Raw genomic sequence first — 26,063 nt, forward strand, 5'->3', positions numbered from 1 at the left:
GTGTCATTACCTGCACTTTACAGGTGAGCAAAGTGAGACACAGGGCGGCCACTTGGCCACCATCACCCGGAGAGCAAATGAAGAGAATGCATTGGCCTGACCCAACGACTTTGTTTTTGCCCCTGGCTCCACCTACACCTGCCCTGGGTGTTTGGAGTGGCTTCTAGGCCTCCACCTGCAAAGATTTGCCCCACCTTCTGGTGTCATGCCTGAAACCCACCATTGTTGCTTCCGACCTTGAGGTCCTGAGCTTCCCTTGGCATCACAGATTCCTTGGAAGGAGCCCCAGATCAGGAATTAGGAGAGGATAAGCCCCTTTCTTTCTCTAGGCCTCAGTGTTCTCCATTTGTAAAATGGGGGAAGTCCACCGCCTGGCGTTCCTTCCGGGCAGAATGGGAGCCCGGGTGGCGGCCAGTGACACTCACTTATGCAGCAGTTGGACGCGCAGGCTCTCATCGCTGGTGGCACAGTCACTGAGGACCAGGCGGGTGGGGCCACTTGCACTGGTGTCCATGCGGACGATGGCTTGGGCCTCAGTCTCCATGTGGAATTCCACGATGGTCTTGACCAGGGGCCTGGCGGGTGGAGGCACCTGACCATGTGAGCACCAGGCAAGCTCGGGCTGGAGCACCCCTGCCATCCATCTCTGTCTTCCAGTCCTCACCTCCTTTCTCAGTCTCCTTTGCTGGTTTCTCCTCATCTCCACCCAGCTTCACCCCAGCATGTCCCAGGCTCAGTTTTCAGATTCCTCATTGGTTGAAACCTCTTTCATCTGCTGACAACTTTCAAACATACCCCCAGCCCCCTACTCCGATGTCTCATGGGCTTCTCAAGTTTAGCGCATGCAACACTGGACTGGCTCTTCCCCAGACCTGCTCCTCTCATGGCCTTGCCTGTCTTGGTTACTGACCAGTCCATCCTGCCAGTGGTGTAGGCAGAACTCTTGGGGTCATCCTTGACTTCCCTCTCTCTCCCCCCGCATACGCACACATACTCAGTTTCCCGGGATATCCTGGTGTCTCCACCTACCTCCAAAACATATCCAGAATCCAATCAACTTCTCAGCACCTCCCTGCCCCAAACCCTGGTCTAAGCCATCATTGTCTCTCCTGAATTGTTGCAGTAGCTTTGGGATAGTCTTCCTGTCTCCACTCTTGCCCCCAGAAAGTCTTTTTTCCCCACAGCAGCCAGGAGTCTTTAAAAATGTTAAAGCACAGCATATCCCTCCTCTGCTCAGAATCCTCCCTGGCTCCCGTCTTACTGAGCAAAAGCCAAGTCCTTATCTTCTCCCAAGAGGCCTTGCATGATCTGGCCTCGGCTGCCTGCTGGCCTCATCTCCCACCATGCCCCCTCTCTCTTTCCCGTCTTTGCCTTTATTTGAGCAAGGCAAGTACACTGCTGCCACAGGGCCTCTGCACTTGCTCTTCTCTCTGCTCGGAGCTCTCTTTTCCAGACGTCTGCATGGTGGGGGAGGGGGAACGAGCAGATGAGCCTATCAATCCTACTGTACTTGATGGAGGGGTCACTCACGTGTTGAATCCGGCCACCATGTCCAGGGGGATCTTGACTAGCAGCTCCTTGTCATTGGCCGAGGGCTTCACCTGCAGCTGGAGGATGTTAGCTGTGGTGACCTTGAGCCTGGATGGGGTTTAGGAGAGATCAGAATCATGCCTCCCACTCATTGTTCCCAAACTCACTCCCTCTCTATCTTTCCTGTCTTCCTGGGGTGCCTAGAGAGCAGCGAGACCCTAGTCCTGCCCACTGACTCTTCTCCAGATGGTCTTGCCTCCATCCCTCCCCTCCAGTCCTGCTCACAATGCTATCGTGGTGCCTTCTCTTCTAGGTGGTGACTCCCAGCTCCTTGAGCTGACTCATAAGACCCTCTGTGACCTGACCCTGCTGATCCCTTACTCCTAGCCTTGAGGTTTGAGCTCTAGCCATTCTGACCGACTGTCACTTCTCCATGCCTTTGCCCAGGCTGATTTCTCTACCTGGATGCCATTTGCTGCTTGCCTCCTGGTGAGTGTTGAGTCATCGGCTCAACTGTCACCTCCAGTGAGAAACATCACCTCATCCCTTCCCTGTGCCACCCCAGACAACCTTGCTCTGTTTTTCTTTTTTTTTTTTTTTTTTTTTTGAGACAGAGTCTCGCTCTTGTCGCCCAGGCTGGAGTGCAATGGTGCCATCTTGACTCACTGCAACTTCCACTTCCCAGGTTCAAGCGATTGTTCTGCCTCAACCTCCTGAGTAGCCAGGATTACAGGCTTCTGCCACCATGTCTGGCTAATTTTTGTATTTTTAGTAGAGATGGGGTTTTGCCACATTGGCCAGGCTGGTCTCGAACTCCTAACCTCAGGTGATCTGCCCACCTTGGCCTCCCAAAGTGCTGGCATTATAGGCTTGAGCCACCGTCCCTAGCTTTGCTCTGGGGTTGTTGTATTAGGGGTTCCTGCATCACTGTCTTATGGTTCTTGTTAACTATTCTGGGAGCTGCTTGAAGGAGGGGCTTTGTTTAATCTATTCTTTGTGATCTGACACAGGTCGATGCTTGCAGACTGGTTGACTGAGCATGCAGAGTGTGTCCCAGGCAGAAAGGGGCTAGCTCCTGGTGTGGTCCCGCTCCACTCACCAGATGACGTACTTCAGGATGGTGTTCACCACGCTGCCCAGCACAGGGATGCCTCCGGCTGGCTGTTCCTGTATGGTACCGAGCAGCGGCAGCTGCTGCAGGATGCTGGTGGCGTTGTGGTCCTTCAGCTCCTGTGTCAGCTCTGGAGGCAGACCCCAGAGATTAGGGCTCAGGAGGAGGGGCAAGAAGGAAGGCTTGGTGGGGGCTCCAGGCTGGGGAGGGGTATCACTCGACGCTGCCTGAGGTAAGGCGAGGGTGTAGCCATCTCTACTATGGTAGAGGTCAGGACCAGCCTGCCAGTCCCCACTGTGTAGATGTAGCCTTGAGGACAGTAGCCCAGATGGGTCATTTTCACATCAGGAGTGAGGCTGGGACCATTCACACCCCTGAGCATTGCCAGCCTCTGTGGGGATTGTAGGCCACTACACCCAGCACCTGGACCTGCACTCATCCCCTTAGCCAGTTGCAAGCACTTCTAGAGCCAAGAGGCAGGGAACCCTCAAAACTCTGTTTGGGGCTGTTTTGCTGCCAAAGCACACTTGTTAACAATTGTCTGGCATTCATATCCTATAGATATGTGGTCCAAAAAGCCTCAGGTGCTGAGCAGAGGAAGGAGGAGCCAGGACAGAGGCATAGGGGTTCAGGAGCCCTGGGTTCTTGTCCCAGCCAACTTTTTGTGAGCAGCTGGAGCCCATCTGGCTCCTCTGCAGAGCAGGTCAGAAGTGCTGGAGAGCTGATGCCCCAGGAGGAGACTTCAGCCAGTGATTGGTGAGAGTTGGTGTATCAATACCTCAGCTCCCTCACCCCTTAGGCAGGATGGCTCAGATGTGTGTCCCTCATTGTGTATCAGAGCTCCTGTGTTATAGCCTCTCAGCTGCAAATCCACCCACTTTGCCTGCTCTGTGATAATGGAACTGGGCCCTGTGAATATTTATTTTTTGCCATTTGGCACAGTGTTAACCCCTTTCAGTGGAGACTCTGGAGGGGCATGGGGGAGGAAGGGGATTCCCTTCATGGCCCTGGCGTGCTCCTCTTGCCAGGTTCCTATGGTGTCACTGCTCAGTGGCTGTTGCTGAGTGACTTCTGCAGGCACCCTGGCTAGCTTCTAGGCGGTTCCCCAGAGATAGCTTCCCTGTGAGTTAACAGCAGCCCCCTTCCTCCAGGGGCAGCTTCCCAGAGAATTTTATCAGCTCCCTGGCAGATAGTTTTCCACCCACTAGCCTCAGTTTGCCAACTGTGGACAAGCTCTGGGACAAGGCAGCAAACTTCTCCACCACACAGTGGACTTTAACCACACCCTCTACAATGAGGGCTGGGGAGGACTCTCTACCTCTGAGCTTGCTTTGTCCTTGGCTAGCCCCCTCCATCCCTAGGTTATCCTTTAGAGCTCTCTTTTCCCTCTTAGCCAATTCCCCATTCCTCCAATCCCCTGGTAATACTTCTTTACATTAAACTTACCTGTTGGGATTACTGTGTGGTTTCTGTCTTGTGATTGGCCCTAACAGATGCAGTTGCTAGGCAGGACTGAGCTCCAGTCACCACAGTGGTAACTGGCTTGGACATGCACCCCTCATGGAATGCCTTCCCTTCCCTGCCTTGCCTCCCCACACTCCTGTAGGTGTTTCTGGGATCACCTTCAAAACCAACCACTTGTACACAATTCCTTTTAGGAGAGCCTAAAGCATGGTTGTTCCTCTCTAAGTTCCTTCTGGCTGAAATTCCACACGCTTGAGCTTCACGGTGTGGATCCGGGCCACCTCTGCTTCCCTCCAACCTCTCAGAGCTCTCTGCTTCCTGTCCTTACTTGGGAATCCATCCTCTGGCTACGGAGCCTGTTGGTCCCACAGGACCTGCCCCTGCCCCTCTGGCCATGACCCAGGCCCCTAGTCCCCCCAAATGCAGGGGTCTGGTCCTCTAAGTGCTCAGGTGGCCTCCAGAGCTGACAGGTGACAGATGAGACTTTAGAGCAGTGGTTCTCCACTGGGATGATTTTGTCCCCTAAGAGACATTTGTCAATGTCTGGAGACCTTTTTGGTTGTCACAGTTGGGTGGGGGATGCTGTTAAACATCCTAAAGTGACCAGGACACCCCCCATAATAAATAGTTGTTTGGCCCACAGCGTCAGAAGTGCTGAGGTTGAGAAGCATGGCCATAGCATTCGTAAAGCTCTAGTCAATTCCAGTGACCTAGTGAGGAAGGCCCTCTTATTTGTGTCCCGAGGAGGAAGCTGAGACTCAGGGACTGGCCCAGTGCCCCAGAGCTGGAGAGTGATACACTGTGCCTGGGACCCAGGCTGCCACACTTGCAGTCAAGGGTCTCTGCTCTGGGGAGGAGGAGCACACTAAGAGGGGGTGCTCTGACGATGAGATTTTAGGTGAGGAAAGTGGGAGAGGCAGCTGCATCACTGCACACAGTGGCCGCACGCCCCTTCTGCAGGCTGTGGAAACTCAGGGTTTTTGGAATTGTGGAATTTAAGAAGGGGTTCTTGGAATCGTGGACTCTTGAGATCACAGACTCTCCAGACCTTTACAACTCACCACTCATGTTCACCCACGTCCTGGGATCTCGGCCATGCCTTGCATACCCCCCGTGATGAGGAACTCTCTCCCTCCTTTGGGAAGCGGCTCCACCTACCCCCTTGTGTTTTGGCAGCCAGGTCCAGAGGGACAAAACTTACTTTCTTTGATGACTTTTGGTCCGAGGATGAGAACTGCAGTGGGGCTGAGGGTGGCTTGGATCAAGGTGGTTGCCAGCAAACCACAGAGAAGGGTGAAGGTCCACGGGCCGGCCATCTTCCCAGGTGTCAGAGAGGAGCAAGTGCTGGATGCCAGACCTGGGGTGAGCACAGAGGACCGTGAGGCAGAGAGGCCAAGGGCAGGCCCATGATTCATGCCCAGTGACCGGGGGCACGGTGTCCAGGAGAGGCTGTTTAGTGCAGTGTTTAACTGCCTGGGCTAGTTGTGCGGACTTAGACAATCAACATAACCTCTTTGTGCCTCAGTTTTCTTATCGCAAAAATGGGGATAATGACCCCAACTTCACAGAGTTGAGGGATTAAATGAGTTAATATCTGGAAATCGTTTAGCACAGTGTCTTTCACATGGTAAGCACTTGGAATGTATTAGCCATTTTCTTACAGAAAATCCAGCAACAATACTGAGAACAAAGAAATTCTGCTTCCTGTGTCCACCACACCTCAGTCTGACACTTAAAACCCTCTATGGTTCACCCTCCGCTGACCTCACCTCCTGCTTTCTCTCCCATTGTTCTAGCAAGTTCCAAGCAGTTGGAAGGTCTCAGAACATACTCCGCTCTCTCCTGCGTCTGTGCCTTTGCTCTTGCTGTTCCTTGCTTCCTGGAATGCTTTTCTCCTCCCATATCTCCCTGATGAACTCCTATTCATCCTTTGAAACCCTGCCAAGATTTTTCACTTTCCCTGTAAAGCTTCCCCTGTCCTGCAGACAGGGACCCTAGACCACACTTGGAGAAATGTTATCCTGGGGCCCAGGACATGAAGGTTGGAGGCAGGAAGGCAATGAGGAGCCAGGTAGGACTCAAAGTTGTGAAAAAGCTGTTTGCTTAATCTGCAATACTAAGGGGGTTGGAGAGGGACTGGATGGCTTCTTGGAGCCAGGGAAAGAAAGTCAGAGAGAGACAGAGAGAGAGAGAGAGAGAGAGAGAAAGGGCCCTGTGGCTCATGCCAGGGAGAGGAGCTTGGGGGTATTCTGGCCCCTTGGCTGCTCTGTCCCCTCCCTCCACAGGGGTGGGGCATCAACACCTGTAACCCAGTCCCAAGTTCTCCAGCTCGCACCCTGGCTCTGCCTGGCAGCCCCCCATGGAAGCGCCTGCCCCTGTGGACTGTCTGCTTGAAGGGAGGGGAGACACTGCAGAGATATGAAGCCCTCGCTTGGTTTAGCATGTGGGTTTCTCATTGCCAAAGACAAATGTGGCATCCGGATGACATGTGTCTCCTATGCCCTGGAGCAGTGTGAGCTCTTCTGAGACCCTTGCAATAACGATTCAGCTTCTGCCTCCCTGACCAAGCTGTGAGCTCTGGGAGGGAGGCCTGGGTCTGCTTGCTCCCTGCTGTGCCTCTGGCATCCAGTATAGTGTTCGTCATAGAGCAGGTGCTTAATAAATGGCTGCTGAATAAATACATAGCCTCTGGAAGTCCCGAAAGAATTGAAAATCTGAGCCTGCTAAGCTGAAAAGGTTAGTGTTAGGAGGCCTGAGGGTGGAGAGGAAAATATTATTGGCTTGGCAGCCAGATGAACCCTAGTTGGAGGCCGGCCTCTACCACTTGCTCTGTGATCTTCGACAAGTGACTTACCCTTTCTGAGCTTCCGTTTTCCCATCTGTAAAATGGGGAATAATTACAGTACTTATGTCACATGCTTTTTGGGAAGATTAAATGAGACAATCTATTTGTGGCCTGGCATGGCCAAGTGTTCAGTAAATAGTAGCTTCCACGATGATGATGACAGGTATTATTACTAATGTTGGAGTCAGAAGGAGACATCTTACAGCCAAAGCCGGAAGACAGAGCTGAACCCCCACATCCAGGCGCCCCTGTGGCCTCACTCCATATTTTTCTTGTAAATACCTTGACTCTGTCTGTCCTGCATTATCTGTACACACTGCTCAGTCCTCTTTGGATCAGAGGAACCCAGGGACCCACGAGGATGGTAGCATCCCCGTTTCCCTCCTGTGGAAAAGCCTCTACTCCCCCAGATCCAGGCATCACACACGCCCCTGTCATATGGCACCTGCTCTCCCGGCCTTTGCTTCTGTTGTTCCCCTTCGTGGACTATCTCACTCTCTTCCTTTGCCCAATCACCTTCTACTCGGCTTTGCAACCAACACATCACCTCTTCCAGGAACCCTTCTTTGACTGTCCTCCACTCCCATGTCGCTGGATCTTCCTTGGGCACCACATTGTCCTACACTGAGAGTTCTTTGAGGGACAGAGTCTGCGTCTCATGCTTCTTTTGTCCCAGCACCACCACAGCACAGCTGGGCACAGAGCAACAGGTATGTGCAGAGTGGGTTTATGTCACTAGGACGAGATCAGGAAAAGACTCAGCCAGCCCCATCCCTTCGTCACTGCCCTTTGGTCCTCTGGGCGAGGGAGCTGGGCATCTCTCTACACCCGGCCCTGACCCTCAGCAGATCCTGAATCACCGAGGGCCCTTCACTGAGGGCGAGCCTCCCCTGTGCTCCTGACCTGACCCCAACAGGTATCTCTAGCTCAGAACCTTCCTGGCAACTTCGGCTTTCAACCCCTTCCCTACTGTTACCTGGGCACGCTGGAGTCCTCGGCCCGCTCCTCTCCTCTCCCAGGAGTTGGGTCTGGAAGTCCAACCTTATATCCTGCACACCCCAGCACAGGCTTTGTCTTTGGGCAGAGGCCTCAGACCGGGCCAAGGTCTCCAAGGTAAATATTTGTGGCTTCAGGTGAACCACAGCCCCGCCCGGAGGCAGCCTTGGGACTCCAGCTTCCTGAGGTTTGGAGAAAGGAAGGTCCAGGCTGAGAGAAGCACAGTGCATAGAGCAGAATAAGCACTCCGTAAATGTGAGTGGCCATTGCTGTTAATATTATGACTGCTTATAATAGGATGAGCCTTTGTAGAGGGATTACAACAATTGTTTAGTCCAGATAATCAAATTGGGAAAAGGAAGGAGTAACCTTACCCACCCCTTACTCCTAAATGCATCAAGGATACACATTTCCATCAATTAATTCACCCAGGAGAATAGATTATGAATCCTGTTTTTGCCACTGCTTTGCTGTGTGCCCTTGGGCAAGGTACTTCACTTCTCTGGGCCCCAGTGACCTCATCTGTAGCATGGGGATAATAGTAGCTCCTCCTTATAGGTTGCTAAGAGCATGAGCTGAAGTGAATGCCTACACAGCACTTAGCATGGGCTTTCTTTTCATTCATTCATTCATTCATTCATTCATTTATTCCACAGCAATTGGAATTGTTCTACCTTGTCTGCATCTTTAGGAACCTCCGTGAGCACTTGTGGACCAAAAGAATAAGGAGGGATGACCATGAACCCAAAGGACAAATGTCGGAGCCCAGCAGGACCCTGTCATCCACCACCTGGGCCCAGACCTTGGCGCATGCAGCCTGCACAGTCACCCAGAGGTGGACGTCAGCAGCCTTAATGTTACAGAGGGCACCTGAGGCTCAGAGAGGCGACTGACTTGCTCCAGGTCACGTGACCGGGGATTCCGGCTTTGGGACCTGAGCCCGATCATCTAGTCCAGACCGGACTCTCTTCATGGCCACACTGTCCTTCCCCAGAGACTTCAACTTAGCACTGGAGGCGGTGGTGACACCAACATCGTTCTTGATGTCATCTGGGGAATTATCCTTGCTACCTGGTTTTGGTCTAGAAGCATGGAATTGTGGTTTAGAGCTGGGATGGCCATTGTTGAATCCTGTCTCCATCTGCAGTGGACAAGACAGGGAAAGCAAGTGTCCTGAGGTCACAGAGTATGTGGCCAGGCCCTGGCTGGTCTCCTCTTCCTGCTTTTTGACAAAAAGAACAAGGTGAAGAGCGTTTGCTGTCTGGCTGTGTTTGCAAACACACCAAAAGCTCTGAATACCTACAGGTGAAGTGTTTCGAGAGCGCTCCCGGGAGGACCCTGCCAATCCCTTGGGCACATCTCCAGAGAGGCAAATGCCCCTGCTTGGCTTCCCAGCTGGCCATGCCCACTGCCCATGGACAATGCCCCTCTGTGGGGTGCTGGGGCCCAGTGCCAGGGCCTGGGACTGCATCAGCTCCTGCTTCCTGCCATGTGCTGGGACAGCAAGGCTGGCTGCATCTCTGCAGGCCCATGGGCCCCAGACCCCACACCTGCCCTCACTACCGCGTGGCCCCTCCTCAGGCTGCTGGGGTCTCTTGGCCTTGGCTCCACCTCTCTTCAGCTCCCAGGCCTTTGCTTGTACCGTGTCCTCTTTCTGGAGTACCGTCTTCACCCCCCGAAAACCTAATCGTGCCCTGTCTGGGAAGAAGCGCAGGAGGGCAGGAGGAAGCCTGTGGAGGCTGACAGACACGGCTCAGATTCCTGCTCCTGTACTGACAGCCATCAGCCTTGGGAAAATTGCTTCTTCTCTATGAGACTGTCTCCTCCATTGTAAAATGGGACTATTTTGAGGGTCTCATAAGGTGATGAGAAATGCTTGGAACATCAGAGAATTCAGCAAGTGGTAAATTCACGCCTGTAATCCCGGCACTTTGGGAGGCCGATACCGGTGGATCACCTGAGGTCAGGAGTTTGAGATAAGCCTGGTCAACATGGTGAAACCCTGTCTTTACTAAAAATATTTAAAAAAGAAAAATTAGACGGGCATGGTGGCATGCGCCTGTAGACCCAGCTACTCGGAAGGCTGAGGCAGGAGAATCACTGAACCCAGGAGGGCGAGGTTGCAGTGAGCCGAGATCGCGCCGCTGCACTCCCGCCCGAGTGACAGAGCAAGACTCTGTCTCACATACACAAAAAAGAAGGCAACATCTGCATAAAGCTGCCTGACTGCTGCTCCACCTGGCCTGGATGTCCTCCTCCCAGCATGTTTGGCTGCTGGCCACCTTTCAGTCCTCATCTCTCTCCACTTCATCCCTCCCTCCTCTTACTCCCACCCCAGGGCCTGTGCATGCGCTGGCCTTCTCCCAGGAGTGCTCTCCTTCCAGCTCTCGTTCTGGCTTCTTCTTATTCACCAAGTCTCAGCTTCAGTGTTGCCTCCTTGGGGGGACAAGGGGGCCACCCTGTCTAAGGCAGGGCTCTTTTTGCTGCACACTGAGGGTGTCCTTACTAGCATTTACTGGAACTGGGTCTGAAAACTGGAGTGTTGTTCTAGGCACCATGATTTCCCAGATGCTGTATACCAAGGAGAGGGCCTGGGCCACAGCTCAAGCAGTGGCTGAAAACCAGTTGCAGAGCTCCTGGGTCTCCCGTGCAGGGGGCCCTGACCCACATTAAGGAAACAAAAGGGCCAAGAAGGGAGAGGAAGATCGCAGAGGTATTTCTTGGAAGACAGCTGTGGTCCCTCCTTCTCTCCCAGGGAGAAGGGCAGGAGGTGTTTGGGTCTCATTGCAGGCCTAGCAGGAGGGACCTTTTCGGGGACCACTTGGGGGCTTGAGGGTTGTGTCCCCTGGAGTTGGGGCTTGCAATGGACTGGGCTGTGTCTTCTGATGAGCTGAAGTCACGTTGGGCAAAGTGACTTCTGTAAGTGAAAAATTGCTGCTATCTGTTTCCTCTGGGCAGGGTCAAAGCGCACGTGTGTGTGTGTGTGTGTGTGTGTGTGTGTGCTTTCTCAGGGCCAGGTGTGGATCCTGCAAGACGGAGTTCAGTCTAGGGCTGCTTGAAGTCCTTCCTAGTATCACCATCTGGAGAGGATGCTAGGCAACCAGGGGCTGGGAGTGGCTGGGGTGGCCTGCTGGACAGTTACATTGAAGGGGCTCTGCCCTGGTGTGGGGGGTGCAGCTCAAGAAGCCCCACAGGGAGGTAAGAATACCTCCTTGAAGGTGCTGACAAGACTTGGCTGTCAACATTTTTTGGGCTCCCCAAAGAGTTGGGAGCTACTTGGCAACAATGTCTGTCAAAGGAAAATTCTCCTGCCCCTTTTCTTCCTTCTGGATGGTGGTGGAGGGGGGAGAGAGAGAGAGAGAGAGAGAGAGCGCGAGTGAGCGCAGGAAGGAGAGGGAAGTGCAAGGAGAGAACACACATCTCCTCTCCCATTTCCCACTAAGCCGATCCACAGAAGCCTCGGTTAGGGGTGGGGAGATAATTTGATGTTAAATCAAAGCTGGGTGCTCAGACGCAGCAAGATGGCAGAGTGGAAAAGATCATCTCCATTCTACAGATCACCAAACTGAGGCCAAGAGAGGAGAGAACAGGGGTTTTATCCTCCCATTTTCCAGATGAAGTAGGTCTTGGAGAAGGGAATTGACTTGCCTAAGGTCCCACAACCATAACGCAGAGGGCCAGGACTGGGACCCGTTTCCGTCTGAAGTGAGAGCCCACGCTCTGCTCACTGACCCAGCCTGCCCTACCATCTCGCCGGAATGAGGGCCAAGCTCTCCTGGGAAGACTGCAGTCATGCGGAAAACCAGAGAGGGTTTCTGATGACGCAGACAGATGGAAATCAGAGGCCTTGCCAACTGTCACTGGCTCGAAAGAAACAAGGAAAGAATTCAAGAAGCAATTCAAGCCACTCCTGAAGAAGCTCAGGTCCTCAATTGTTGGCACCAAAGATGCTCCACCAGCATGGCAGAAGAATTTTCTCTTGTGCCAATTTCAGCTGCCTGGAGACGGCTCTTGAAGCTCTCAAGGGTCTGGGCTCAGCAGAAGACAGTTTGGTGATTGATTAACAATGTTGGCCATGAGCAGACACAGATGCTTCATCCTTGCTACATCCCCCCAGCATCCTTGTTAGAGATTATGGATTTTCTTGCAAAATATTAAAGATAATGGAGTGGGGAGAAAATCCCTAGATGACATGGAGTTTGTCATTACCTTTGGGATGATTTTGGATAAGTCAGTTCTCTCTGGGCCTCAGTCTCCCCAGCTGTAGAATAAAGATGTTGGGCTCCATGATGCTGTGGCCAGACTGGTTGTGATGACCTTTGCTTATAGCGGAGGGGGCTCAGTTCTTATGCAGTGAGGACTGGGCTGTTTCCGAGGTCAAGTATGTTGTTAGGTGGGTCATCCCCATTGACCCAGGGTCAGTGGGGGTTCTGCCAAGGGAACTGGCTAGTGGTTTGAGCACAGAGAACTGTGAGGATGCTCACTGCAGCAGTACCTGGAATTGGGACCTGCCTTAACGTCCAGTGATGGGATTTATTAAATAAACAGTGGGCCACCAGGCAGCCGTCACAAAACAATGTAGACAAACCGACGGAAGTAAGGGAAAAGGGAAACCATTTCTTCTATTTTTTAACAAAAATTGTTTTTTTTTAAATCTAGAAAAAAAGTACTGGAAGGAAATGCATCAACAGCACATGTTTCTTGGTGGTGTGATCACAGGTGACTTTCACCATCTTCTTGGTATTTTTCAGAATTAAAAAAAATGTTTACAGTAAATACATGTATTGGATATGTAAACAACCCCGCTAAATGGCTTGAAAATGAGTCAATAAAGGTTGGGCATAGGACAAGGGAGTGGAGGAAACCTCATTCCTTTCCCAATGCCCGACCCGCAGCCCCCACCAGCCTGGGACTCTGAGGAATTATTGCGATGCCATTACTGATAGCAGCAACAAAAGCCCAGTCATGCCAGTCCCGGAACCACCAGGAAAGAAAGAAAGAAATCATTACTGGAACCTCACAACATAATCCCTCTTTTGTGGGACAGGAATAGATTAAATCCAGTGCAAACGAACCCTGGCTAAGTGAGAAGCTGTCCTAGCTCCCGGGGTGGCAAGGGGGCGGGAGACAAAGACCAGATCTCTGCCCTTGTGGGGCTCACAGTCCAGTTGATGAAGGTGTGCCGGGTGACCCAGCAGAGGCGGATGCAGGCAGCATGCTGAGTGCTGGGATTTTCATCCATGTGGGCAGAAAGTGTGTAGGCTCAGAGCTCTAGGAACAGGAACCCAGGTAGGGTGATGTGCTGCTTTCACAGCCATGAGCCTTGGCCAAGTGTGCAAAGCACCAGGATAGAGGTGACACAGGGATTGTTATTAGGTCCAGACAAGCAATACAAATGCCAGGATGCAGACCGGCTGGGCTTAATAAGGTCAGCACAGGTCAAGTATGTCAAACAGTAGAACAGTGGCAAACACACAGGTGGCGTGGTCAGCACCGAGAGAGAGGGAGGCTGGCATCCGCTTCGTGTGTGACAGTCGCTGGCAGCTCGGTGGGGCCCAGAAGGGGATACCCTGCCTTACTGGGGAGGGGAAAAATGATTTCTTTCTTTCTTTCCTGGTGGTTCTGGGACTGGCGTGACTGGGCTTTTGTTGCTGCTATCAGCAATGGCATCACAATGCTTCCCTGGGGGATAATTCAGAGAAGGCTTCCTGGAAGAGGTGACATTTGATCTGGGCTTAAGGGATAGGGATGTGTTAGGAGGGGAGGGTATTCCAGAGTGGGGGCCTTGCAGGGGCAAAGGAAGGAGGGTGGGTTTTGGAAAGGTGTCTGGGAGCTTGTCTGAGTCATGTGAAGGGGAAGGGAGTGGGGTGAGTGGCAGGGAAGGTGGGCAGGGGATGTTCTCATCAGGAACCAGAACTGGCGGCTAGAGGTGAGATGGGATTGGGAATGGGAATGGAGCACAAGCAGGGCTGGGGTCCTGAGGCCCTCAGTGCCTCCCAGAATGCTGCGGGCTGCATGGAGCCTCCCCCCCAGGCAGGGGCAGTGTGCTCAGATCCTCAGCCTCGGGTAACCTGCTGTCTTCACTGTCTGGCTTTCCCAGAGGTCTCTGTCTTGCTCTTGCCATCCCCTTCTCTTTCTGTCTCTCCTTCCCTTGTCCCCGGCCTGTCCCTGTCCTGTCTCTCTCTTATCCCCTCTCTCTCTCCTCTCTCTGCCCATCTCTTGGGTGCTTTCCAAAGCTCAGGAGGGAGCTGTGGGTCCTGTGGAGAGCGCACCGGGACACACTAGGAGGTGACCCGCCCCTACTGTGTGGCCTCAGGCAAATGTCCTCACCTCTCTGTGCCTGTAGTCTGGGCCTGGCAAAAGGGGCTCTGGGCCCCAGCTGTCAGCCCATGCTGTGCCTGGCCTTGACATGGAAACCACCCAATCAGATGAGCAGGTCCTTTTTCCAGGCCCTGCTCTGAGCATGGTGTTATCTCACTTTGCCTTCACAACAGCGGTGCTGCAGGGAACAGGAGCCGGGACTCACAGCGCGCTCACTTAAAGCGGAGCTGGGAACCCCAGAAGCAGCTCTTGACATTGGGATTTCTATGACTGGTATTACAGTTGCTCTGATTGCTATTGTGTCGTATTGTCTAGCTGTAACTAGATAAAGGAAGACAGGAAGGTGTGGCTTACAAAGTTCAGCTGTTGTGAGAACTCTCCCATAGCAGTGGCTACCTGTCCTTGAAAACAGTGTGGCTATGTGAGTGGGGGGCTTGGGAAATGGGCAGGTCCCTGGGATATAGGGGTCCCTGGGAGATGGGGAATCACTGGACTAGGCCTCTGGGGGCAGCTGAGTCCCTCAAGTTGGGAGCCTCAGTTTGGGGTGCTCGGAGGTTTAGCCTCATCTCCCCTCAGATGGCCATCCTTGGAGATGGATTCGGGGCAGCCCCCACCCCCACCCCATCTCCAGTCTCTCCAGGTCAGGAGGGCGGGAGAGGTTCCACTAGCAGCCCAGGGCAGGGCCAAGGAGGCTGGAGCTCAGGCTAGAGCCTGAGACCTTGCTATGTTGCGGGGCTTGTATGATTTCAGGGGTCAGTCCCCCAGTATTTCTCTCCCAACCCTCTCATTTTCTTTAGTAATTCAAGACTGGTGTATCAGAGAGATGCAGTCAGCTAGCAGGTCAGTCAGTCAGTCAGTCAACAAACGCACATTACATACCCTCTGCGTGGACACAGAGTTGGGTGCCTTGGATATAGGAGGGAGTACACAGACCAGCCCCTGCCCTCCTGGGGCTCACAGTCTTCTGGGGAGACAGAGACAGAGGGAGAGCAAGAAACAGACAAATAAATATACAGTCACAGTGTGCAATTATCTCAGTCATGAGGATGCTGAACAACAATAAGAACACGTGTAGGATCCTGAAACGACACCATCAGAGGCTCATGAGAGGTTCAGCCTCCTGGGAACACCCTGGATGCCCTCCCCCAACCAACACCCAACACCCCTGCCCCCCACCTCCCACACACACCATGTGACCCTCCCTCTGTTCATCTTCCACACGTTTGACTTTGAAACACAGTTTTTGGGGCCAACAATGTATGAAAGGAAGGGAGCTTTATGAAATATAGAACATAAATAGCCCTACTATTTCTTTTTTCTTTTCCTTTTCTTTTCTTTTTTTTTTTTTTGAGACAGAGTTTTGCTCTGTTGCCCAGGTTGGAGTGCAGTGGCGTGATCTCAGCTCACTGCAACCTCTGCTTCCCAGGTTCAAGTGATTCTCCTGCCTCAGCCTCCTGAGTAGCTGAGATTACAGGCGTGTGCCATGATGCCCAGCTAATTTTTATACTTTTACTAGAAACGAGGTTTCACCATGTTGGGAAGTCTGGTCTCAAATTCCTGGTCTCAAGTGATCCACCCGCCTCAGCATCCCAAAGTGCTGGGATTACAGGCATGAGCCACCGTGCCCGGCCAATGGTCCTCCCATTTCTGAGTTCTCACTACCGGCCTAGCTGAGCCTCAGGCCTGCAGGTTCACTGTTATCCCTCATGGCACAGAGAAGGAAATGGAGGTGCAGTAAGGCCTGGTAACTTGCTCAAGGTCACAGAGCTACTGTGACAAAAAGCCAGGATGTAAACTCGGGTGTATCTGACTGCAAAGCCTATGCTCTTCACCTTCAGCCAGCGTCTCCCAAGCACCTGTCATTTATATACTGTCCTCACCTACTCCTGACAACCACCTTTAGCTTCTCCATATCTGCCAATGCCTGCGTTGTTATGGACTCAGCACGCATCTTGGTAAACGAAATCACTTTTGCAAACTCAAATAAATTTGATCTATTTCTTTTTTCTTTCTTTTTCTTTCTCTGTCTCTCTTTTTTTTTTTTTTGATATGGAGTTTCGCTCTTGTTGCCCAGGCTAGAGTGCAGTGGTGTGATCTTGGCTCACCATAAACTCTGCCTCTCAGGTTCAAGCGATTCTCCTGCCTCAGCCTCCCGAGTAGCTGGGATTACAGGCATGTGCCAACACGCCTGGCTAATTTAGTATTTTTAGTAGAGATGGGGTTTCTCCTTGTTGATCAGGCTGGTCTCCAACTCCTGACCTCAGCTGATCTGCCTTCCTTGGCCTCCCAAAGTGCTGGGATTACAGGTGTGAGCCACTGTGCCCAGCCAATTTGATCTATTTCTAACAGAAAACTGTATGCTACCCAAAGTGAAAAAAACAACATCACTTGCCATAAATAGCCAGTGATGACAGGACTATAGTGACCATAATAAGGGTGACGATTAAGCTTAATGATTACTTACCACGTGCCAGGTTCTCTTTTACTCCCAAGAGCATAAGTACTCACTAAACTTGTCGCCCTTATTATCGTCACTGTAGTCCCATCCTCACTGACTGTTTATGGCAAGTGATGTTGTTCACAGAGGTGAAATGCCCTTTCCAAAGTCACAACGAAAACAAGTGGAAACATGTTGTTGAACTCTGGCTAGCAAATGTTGTCTGCCTTCTTTCTAAAGGGGAGGGTAGCGAGTGGTTGGAGAGGCGTTGAAGACGTGTCAGCACTGTGCCGAGCCTTCCTCTGTGATATCTTCAGAACAACTGAGAGAGAGTAGGAAGGTAAATCATTTTCTCACCACCACCAGTGGTGTGGTAGGCAGCCCATACTTCTAGGCAACCCTCAACCAAGCTCTCTAGGATGCATCGAGAAATGCCTTTGCTCTCTTTTTGAGAGTGTGTGAGTCAGATTAAGATCTCTTACCGTGTCCACCAGCAGAGGCTCCCAAACCAAATGAAGTGAGTTCTCCAAACTCTTTGTACCTTTTCCGAATTGTGCGACCTCCCTGGACTGTGAATGTCATGTTCTTTGCTTGTCCTGATTCCTGCTGGCCAGGAGGGAAGCATGGGGCAACCACAGGGCACCTCCCTTAAAGTCACACACAGAGGTTGGGTTTCTGTGCTAACATTTACTCACTTAATCAGCAAGTCTCTCAGGAGGGGAGAAAGAGGCACTTAGGAGCCCAGCCCTGTGGAGTGGGTGAGCGAGGACGCCCACTGAAAGGTGGGAGCATCACAGATGCTCTTCCACTGTTTTCCTTAGCGTTGGAAAGTGGCATTTGGGACCGCTGCCTTCCCCAGCCCCCCTCACCTTTCTGTACTTTCAGTATCTGCTGCTCCTGAGAGAGGCTACTCCTGGGTTTCCTTGTTGGCTGGGCCTGACTTCCGATCCTAAGGGATAACGCCCATGGCAGCCAGCCTGCAAGTTGGCCTCCAATTCCCCACCTCCTGGTGTCCACACCCTTGTGCTGTCCCCTCTCACCCTGTACCAGGGTGGTCTGTGTGACCAATGGCATATGGCAGAAGTTGTGCTATGTCATTTCTGAGATTAGGTTATAAGTTGAGCTCTTGGATCACATACTCTAGGGAAAGCCAGCCACCATACTATTAGGATAATGCCACCTGTGGAGAGGCTCACGTGGTGAGGAAAGAGGCCTCTGGTCAATGGCCGGTGAGGAACTGAGGACGACCAACAACCACTAAAGTAAACTTGAAAGCAGGTTCAGTCAGTCGAGCCTTCAGATGAAACTGCAGCACCAGTCAACAACTCAACTGCAACCTCATAAGAGACTCAGAGCCAGAATGCCCAGCCCAGCAGCTCCCAAATTCCTGACTCAAAAAAACTGTTAAATAACAAATGTTTATGATCTTAGAGTCCTGACTTTGGGATAATTTTCTACACAGCAGTAGACAGTACCATACTGCATCCTTGCAGTGTATCATCTACACGATGGCACCTCTTCAAGAGCCTTCTTGTCATTCTACCAGGCTGGCAGCTTCCAGATGGTTGATACATAGTCAAACCAGTGGATCTCACGACCACGTGCCCACTCCACAGTGCCTTTCCTGAAATGGGTCCATTGGTCCAAGGTGATGATGTGGGGGACCTGGTGTCAGTGAATCAGACATTCTGCCAGTGCTTGTTTAGTGATGGTTGTTTAGGCTTAGCAGGTAGGAAAGGCAAACCCATTCTGAAAACATACGCCAGTCCTAGTCAGGGTGAATCAATGCCCTTTCCAGGACTGAAGGAGTCTATTGTAATCAACTTGCCACACACTGGCTGCTAGTTGAGCTCTTGAATGGATGGTACCATAGCAGGAGGTCAGTGTTTGTCTGTGGTTGACAGGTCACACACTCACTGGCAGTTACTAGATCAGCCTTGGTGTCCCCAGTCTTCCAATCTTGTTTCTTCCAGGTCCCTGACTAAACAATTAAATCATTTTCCCCCAGCTCACGTGTCTATAAATTTTTTTTTTTTTTTTTTAAGACAGCATCTCTGTCACCCAGGCTGAAGTGCAGTGGCATAATCATGACTCACTACAGCTTCAGATTCCCAGGCTCAAGTTATTCTCCCACCTCAGCCTCCCCAGTAGTTGGGTGTACAAGCATACATCACCACGCCTGGCTCATTTTTTATATTTTGTAGACAGAGGGTTTTGTCATGTTGCCCAGGTTGGTCTCAAACCCCTGGGCTCAAGTGATCTCCCGCCTTGGCCTCCCAAAGTGCTGGGATTATAGGTGTGAGCCACCGCACCTGGCCTATAAATCTTACCTTCAGTTGTTTCTTTTGTCAAAGTGGATAAGCAAGTGCACAGCCTGAAGCTTTACTCCTGGGGGGATTTCCTCAGGTTGCTGTCTTTCAGGGTCACTCCTGAGGGTGTGAAACATCATCCATTTTTGGCTTCTTCCAATGTACTGAGCTGACATACTCATGAATCAAGCTTAGAATTTTTCCTTCTCTATCAGCTGATCCTGGGGAACATCTATGGCACCATGGGTGTGCACCCAGGGATCAGCCCCCACTAGATCAGACACCACTTCTGCCTGATGAAGGATTGCTGTTGGTCCTGCTGACCTGATGACTTGGTGGATGACAGTGACCAGTTCCTGATGGGCAGTTCTGGCCTCATGGTTACTGATGCCCTGTGATCAGGTGCCCCTTCCTGACCAGGGCCCCGTAGCATATCAGAAGCTGTTTTTCTCATGGCGCACAGTTCTCTGCTGAAGACAGCATGGCTTTGCTCCAGAAACCTAGCAGTCTGTGACTCCCTTATTGGGGCTTGCCAGAAAGTCCACATGGCATCTTTATAGATCCCAGAGAGTTTCAGTACCATGGCGGGGGGTCTGCCTGACTACCACATAGCTGAAGCATCAGGGCTGTTTGAACTGCAGCCTGGAGCTGCTGCAGAGCCTTTTATTTCTCTGGGTCCCACTCAAAACTAGCAGATAGTAGATTCTCTATAAATATTCCCCTCTGTGGGGGAATAAGGGACAGAGCAGGAGTTTCAAATGTAAAGATGCTTTTAGAGTAAGCGTGAGTTCTCATGTTGCTATGAAGAAATACCCAAGACTGGGTAATTTATAAAGAAAGAAGTTTAATTGGCTCACGGTTCCACACAGCTGGGGAGGCCTCAGGAAACTTACAACCATGACAGACGGCACCTCTTCACAAGGCAGCAGGAGAGAGAATGAGTGCCCAGTGAAGGGGGAAGCCCCTTATAAAACCATCAGATCTCATGAGAACTGACTTGTTATCACAAGAACAGGATGGGGGAAACTGCCCCCATGATTCAGTTATCCCACCTGGTGCCTCCCATGACCTGTGGGGATTATGGGAACTACAGAGATGAGATTTGGGTAGGGACACAGCCAAAACATATCAGTAAGGTTGCCAGGTAAAATATAGAAAGCCCAGTTATATTTAAATTTCAGATAAATGATGAAATATTTTTTAGTGTAAGTATGTCCCATGGAATATTTGGGACATACTTACACTAGAAATTATTTGTCATTGATTTGAAACGTAAATTTCACTGGGTGTCCTGTATTTTTATTGGTAAATCTGAAAATCTGCTTTAGGAGGCAAACAGTTAATAATGTAAGACAACTTGGTGTGCTAGTTGGGGGATATGATGAGTGCATTTATATTTAGCATCCAACTGGAGGACAATCCAGTGTTCAAAGCAAAATCTAAAAAAATAGCAATGCATTGTATTTGGCTGGAGCTCATGAGTTTTCAACCTATGACAAAAAGCTTGGGCTCCAGAGTCTGGCTGCTGGGTTTTGGATGCTGGATCTGCTGCTCACAAGCTCTGTGACTTTGGGCCTTAGAGACCCCATCTCTGGGAAGATTAGATGCGATCCTTAACGGAGTTACTGCTACATAGATGTTAGTGTTCATCCCCGTGGTGGTAGCTGGGAAGTATGTATATGTGCAACAGCTCCCTCTAGTGGCCACAGGGCATACAGTGTGAGCGCTGGCGCAAGTTAGGGGCCTGGAGAGCTTGGCTTCAGGAAATCCAGTAGCCAGGCTGGTCAGGCATTGGGGGGATGGTCCCTAAGCTCCCCGAATTCCAGTCATTCACATATCACCTCCATGACTTGTGCCATTTACAGGCCACCATTACCTTTATTTACTTAATGTTTTCCTTTTGGGTGTCTTCCTATTTTTAAAGACATCTATTATAACAGGGAACTTTACATATTTTAAGCTTCACTCTCAACTTCCTGAAATGCAGGGTAACTGCTAAGTAGATGCAAATGGAAGAGAAAAAGGTTATTAAGTTTTCCTGGATAATGTGGTGAGAAGAAGAACTGGAGTCCAGTTCTCTCAGTCTGTCTCTCTCTCTCTCTCTCTCCCCCACCTTTCTCTCTTTCATAAGAAAGCGATTACGGCTGCATCACACAAAGCATTCAAGACAGGCTACCTCCCAATGACACTCTTTCCTTGTTGCAATCAGAAGAAGGAAAGAAGAACTATAAAAGGAACAGGAACATTTCCCCTTAGTGACTTAAGGTTGTTTCATGCTCTATCTGGGAACCATCTAAAGTCATCTCGCGCCTGCCAACACTGGAGGAGACACGACAGATGGCAGAGATGTTGAAACTGTGCCCCTCAACCCCACTTCCGCTAGAGTATTTCTGCTTTTATCTGGTCTGAAAAAAGTGGGAAGGAAAAATTACCATTAAACGAATAATCAAAACAAGAATACAAAACAAAAACACGGGGCTATAGCCATTTGCACTTTCAAGGGAGATTGAAGAATTTACCTAAGGAGGAAAGACTCATTTATTTAAGAAAGCCTGCTCCTGGGACTTTGGCCACTAAAGGCAATGCCCAGGGTAACATCTAGAATGGAGGGGAGTATAGTTGTTTGTAATATATCCACAATTCTTTGATGCTCCCCCTTAAGAGGGAGAGCCTCGTTCTCCTCTCCTTGCATGTGGGGTGGATTTACTCACTTCTAGTGAATAGGTTATGGCACAAAGTGATGGTGTGTGACTTCTGAGGTGAGGTCAAGAAAAGGTACTGCAGCTTTCTTCTTTCTCTCTCTTGGAGCACGTGTTTTGAGGAAGCCAGCTGCCATGTTGTGAGGACATTCAAGCAGCCCAATGCAGAGATTCTGGTGTCCAGGAAGTGAGAAGTCTCCAGCCACAGCCACGTGTATGAACCCTCTTGTATTCCCTGGGGCTCTAGTCAAGCCTTTGGATGATCGTGGCAAACATCCTGACTCCAGCCTCGCAAGAGCCAGAGCCACCCAGCTAAGCAGTTTCTATGTTCCTGACTCACAGAAACTGGGAGATAATACATGTTATTTTAAGTCACGAAGTTCTGGGATATTTTGTTACGTATTAGTGATAGATAACTAATACAAGGGAGAAACTAAGGGAGCTAAGTTTAGCTTTAGCATACGTCAACTGGTTATCTTCTTGGGCACAGAGTTTCATCTGAAGCAAAGACTCAATAGCTAAAAGCTTCCCATTTCTTTCCTTGGAAGACTGAGCCCCAAAGAGGAGGATGTTGTGCAGTGAGTTCCGCTGTTGCGCTGCTGTTCATGCTCAAGAGGGCTGTGGGATCGTGACTGGTCTTGGCTACTTTGCATTCAGGGTCACACACAGTGGGGGCAGTGTCTGGACTAGCTCCTGGTCTCTGGCTCCTATTCCACGGCCTCATCAAACGCCCAGGCTCTCAAATGTGTTCACTAAAGGAGCAGGAAATCTTCCTTGCGCCCCTGCATCTGTGGACTTGGAGGTGCAGAGACCCTAAAGCAGGTTTCAGTTTTTCTTTGTTCTTCCTCACTTCACATCCATCTCCCCTTCCTGTCTACCTGCCCTGCTGGCTTCAGGCTCCAGCACCAGATGCAAAAACAACAGCCTAACAAGGACCATTTAACCCACTCCCACAGCTTTGTAAGGTCAAATCTCTACAATCAATCTCTTAGTCTGTGAAGTTCTCCAAAAAGTTTATGGAAAATGCATATTATGAAGAAACTATGCCTGCATTTACAAATATTTTGCACTGAAATAAACTTGAACTAATTTGTTAGAACATGTTGAACAGGATCTGGTTTGAGGCACTAAGAATAAGACATCATTTTGGAAAAAAAAAAAACCCCTATCAAAGCAACATGAATCCTGCTAAAATTGAAGCAAGAATACACATCAAATTTATGGTGAAACTTGGATGTGTGACTGGTGAAATCATTGATGGCTTATGAAAAGTTTATGGAGATAATGCCCTAAAGAAATCAGCAATTTACAAATGGATGGCTTTTTGTTTTGTTTTGTTTTGTTTTGTTTTGTTTTTGAGACGGGTCTCACTCTGTCACCTAGGCTGGAATGCAGTGGTGCGATCTCAGCTCACCACACACTCCACCTTCTGGGTTCAAACAATTCTTGTTACTCAGCTTTCTGAGTAGCTGGGACCACGCCCAGCTAATTTTTGTACTTTTAGTAGAAACGAGGTTTCATCATGTTGTCCAGGCTGGTCTCAAACTCCTGGGCTCAAAGCGATCAACCCATCTCAGCCTCCCAAAGTGCTGGGATTACAGGTGTAAGCCACTGTGTCCAGCCATGGATAACTTGTTTTAAGAACAAGAGAGAGCAAGGGCAAGACCGAGTGTGTACCATTATTTATCCGAAGTGAGTACAATTCGCTTCTGAGCTTGTTACCTTGAGTATTGAAAAGAACACATTTTCTAGATTATATAGCTCCACAGTAAGTAACTAAGGCTGCATTCGGCTGTTCCAGTAAAGATACTACAACACTCAGGGCACTGTGTTAAGTATCTGGAGGTCCACCCTCATCTGCCGTAATCCAGCTGGTTTTACAAATGGGAGAGTGGAAATGGATGGAGTAAGCCTTTCCACCCTTTATTAAGTTTTCCTGGATAATGTGGTGAGAAGAACTGGAGTCCAGCTCTCTCAGTCTCTCTCTCTCTCCCCCTCTCCCTCTTTTTCTCTCTCTTTCTTAAAAAAGAGATTGTGGCAGCATCACCCAAAGCATTCAAGGCAGGCTAGCTCCCAACCGACACTCTTTCCTTGTTGCAATTAGAATAACCCTGGACATAGTGAAAGAGGAAGCTCTCTGAGGCTTCTAAAAATAATAGTGGCAGGGAAATTGGGAAGGGAGTCATCATTTAAAGTATGAATGATGTGTGAGTGAGTGGGGTTTTTATTCCTCTTATATTTTTCAGAATTTATCTACATCACAAACTTGAGCTTTAAACAAATAAGAGTTCATATCTTTTTCCTGCTTTATAGTGGCATGTCTTGACCTTTGATACCTATCAAATTATCCCTCAGGCAGGCAGTTAGCATTCGGATCCTTTTCCTAACTTTATTCAAGTTGTTGTGTAAACCAATATCTATTCCTCTTCATTGCCAAGTAGTATTCTGTGGTATAGATGCACTAAAGTTTGTTTATTCACCCGATGAAAGGCATTTGGGTTGTTTCCAGTTTTGGGATATTATGAACAAAGTTGCGGCCGGGCGCGGTGGCTCAAGCCTGTAATCCCAGCACTTTGGGAGGCCGAGACGGGCGAATCACAAGGTCAGGAGATCGAGACCATCCTGGTTAATACGGTGAAACCCCGTCTCTACTGAAAAGTACAAAAAACTAGCCGGGCGAGGTGGCGGGCGCCTGTAGTCCCAGCTACTTGGGAGGCTGAGGCAGGAGAATGGTGTGAACCCGGGAGGCGGAGCTTGCAGTGAGCTGAGATCTGGCCACTGCACTCCGGCCTGGGCGACAGAGCGAGACTCCGTCTCAAAAAATAAAAACAAAACAAAACAAAAAACAAAGTTGTTATAAACAGCAAGGAATAGGGTCAGGTGTGGTGGCTCACGCTTGTAATCCCAGCACTTTAGGAGGCCGAGGTGGGTAGATCACTTGAGGTCAGGAGCTCAAGACCAGCCTGGTCAACATAGCGAAACTCTGTCTCTACTAAAAATACAAAAAAAAAAAAAAAAAAAAAAAAAAGTCGTCTGTGGTTACCTGGGCCTGTAATCCCAGCTACTCGGGAGGCTGAGACATGAGAATCACTTGCACCTGGGAAGCGGAGGTTGCAGTGAGCCAAGATCATGCCACTGCACTCCAGCCTGGGCAACAGAGTGAGACTCTGACACACACACACACACACACACACACACACACACACACACAGACACACAAAACCAAAACCAAAACCAAAAAACCCATAACGTGGCCGGGCGCGGTGGCTCACGCCTGTAATCCCAGCACTTTGGGAGGCTGAGACGGGCGGATCACGAGGTCAGGAGATCGAGACCACCCTGGCTAACATGGTGAAACCCCGTCTCTACTAAAAATACAAAAATTAGCCGGGCGCAGTGGCGGGCACCTGTAGTCCCAGCTACATGGGAGGCTGAGGCAGGAGAATGGCGTGAACCTGGGAGGCGGAGCTTGCAGTGAGTGGAGATCGCACCACTGCACTCCAGCCTGGGCGATAGAGCAAGCCTCCATCTCAAAAAAAAAAAACAAAAAACGAAACCCCAAAACGTGAAGGAACAGGTTTTGTGTGAGCGTGTTTCATTCCTCTAGGCTAAATATCTATTTTTTTTTATTTTATTTATTTTATTTATTTATTTATTTATTTTTTGAGACGGAGTCTTGCTCTGTCGCCCAGGCTGGAGTGCAGTGGCCGGATCTCAGCTCACTGCAAGCTCCGCCTCCCGGGTTTACGCCATTCTCCTGCCTCAGCCTCCCGAGTAGCTGGGACTACAGGCGCCCACCACCGCACCCGGCTAATTTTTTGTATTTTTTAGTAGAGACGGGGTTTCACCGTGTTAGCCAGGATGGTCTCGATCTCCTGACCTCGTGATCCGCCTGTCTCGGCCTCCCAAAGTGCTGGGATTACAGGCTTGAGCCACCGCGCCCGGCCTAAATATCTAGAAGTAGGGTTGCTGGGTCATATGTTAAGTGTATGTGTAACATTTTTTTTTTTGAAGAATACATTGTGATTAATTTTTATGAAGTTGAAGAAATAGTTAAAATAATGTATGTTAATAGAAATCAAAACTGGGGCTGCATAGATAGAGTGAGTGGGTATTGGTTAAAAAGTTACAATGATATTTTGTTTGTTTGTTTTTTGGAGACAGAGTCTCACTGTGTCACCCAGGCTGGAGTGCAATGACATAATCTCAGCTCACTGCAACCTCTGCCTCCCAGGTTCAAGTGATTCTCGTGCCTCAGCCTCCTGAATAGCTGGGACTATAGGTGTTTGCCACCATGCTTGGTTAATTTTTGTGTTTTTAGTAGAGATGGGGTTTTGCCATGTAGGCCAGG

At 50.2% G+C, this 26,063-nt stretch overlaps 1 protein-coding gene and 1 long non-coding RNA gene across 3 annotated transcripts in view; one reads left to right on the top strand and one right to left on the bottom strand.

Moving 5' to 3' along the window:
- Positions 1-17,285, bottom strand: part of LOC105496210 (BPI fold containing family B member 1) — a 35,869-nt gene extending 18,584 nt beyond the window's left edge. The window contains exons 1-5 of one of the 2 annotated variants that reach the window (XM_011766396.2): positions 17,187-17,285; positions 5,307-5,462; positions 2,630-2,771; positions 1,531-1,638; positions 426-575 (exon numbers count right to left, since the gene is read on the bottom strand). In XM_011766396.2, coding sequence (XP_011764698.2) covers positions 426-575; positions 1,531-1,638; positions 2,630-2,771; positions 5,307-5,421 — 515 coding nt within the window. In that variant the 5' untranslated portion in view covers positions 5,422-5,462; positions 17,187-17,285. Of the gene's footprint in view, positions 1-425; positions 576-1,530; positions 1,639-2,629; positions 2,772-5,306; positions 5,463-7,926; positions 8,044-17,186 lie in introns of those variants that run through there. The other variant, XM_011766395.2, reaches the window with a different exon arrangement.
- Positions 13,768-15,396, top strand: LOC105496212 (uncharacterized). The gene is made up of 3 exons (XR_011613420.1): positions 13,768-13,875; positions 14,441-14,540; positions 15,065-15,396. It is a non-coding gene; the product is annotated as an uncharacterized lncRNA (long non-coding RNA).
- Positions 17,286-26,063: the final 8,778 nt, after the last annotated feature.

This window comes from Macaca nemestrina, chromosome 15, assembly GCF_043159975.1.
Source record: "Macaca nemestrina isolate mMacNem1 chromosome 15, mMacNem.hap1, whole genome shotgun sequence".
NCBI classification, from domain to species: Eukaryota; Metazoa; Chordata; class Mammalia; order Primates; family Cercopithecidae; genus Macaca; species Macaca nemestrina.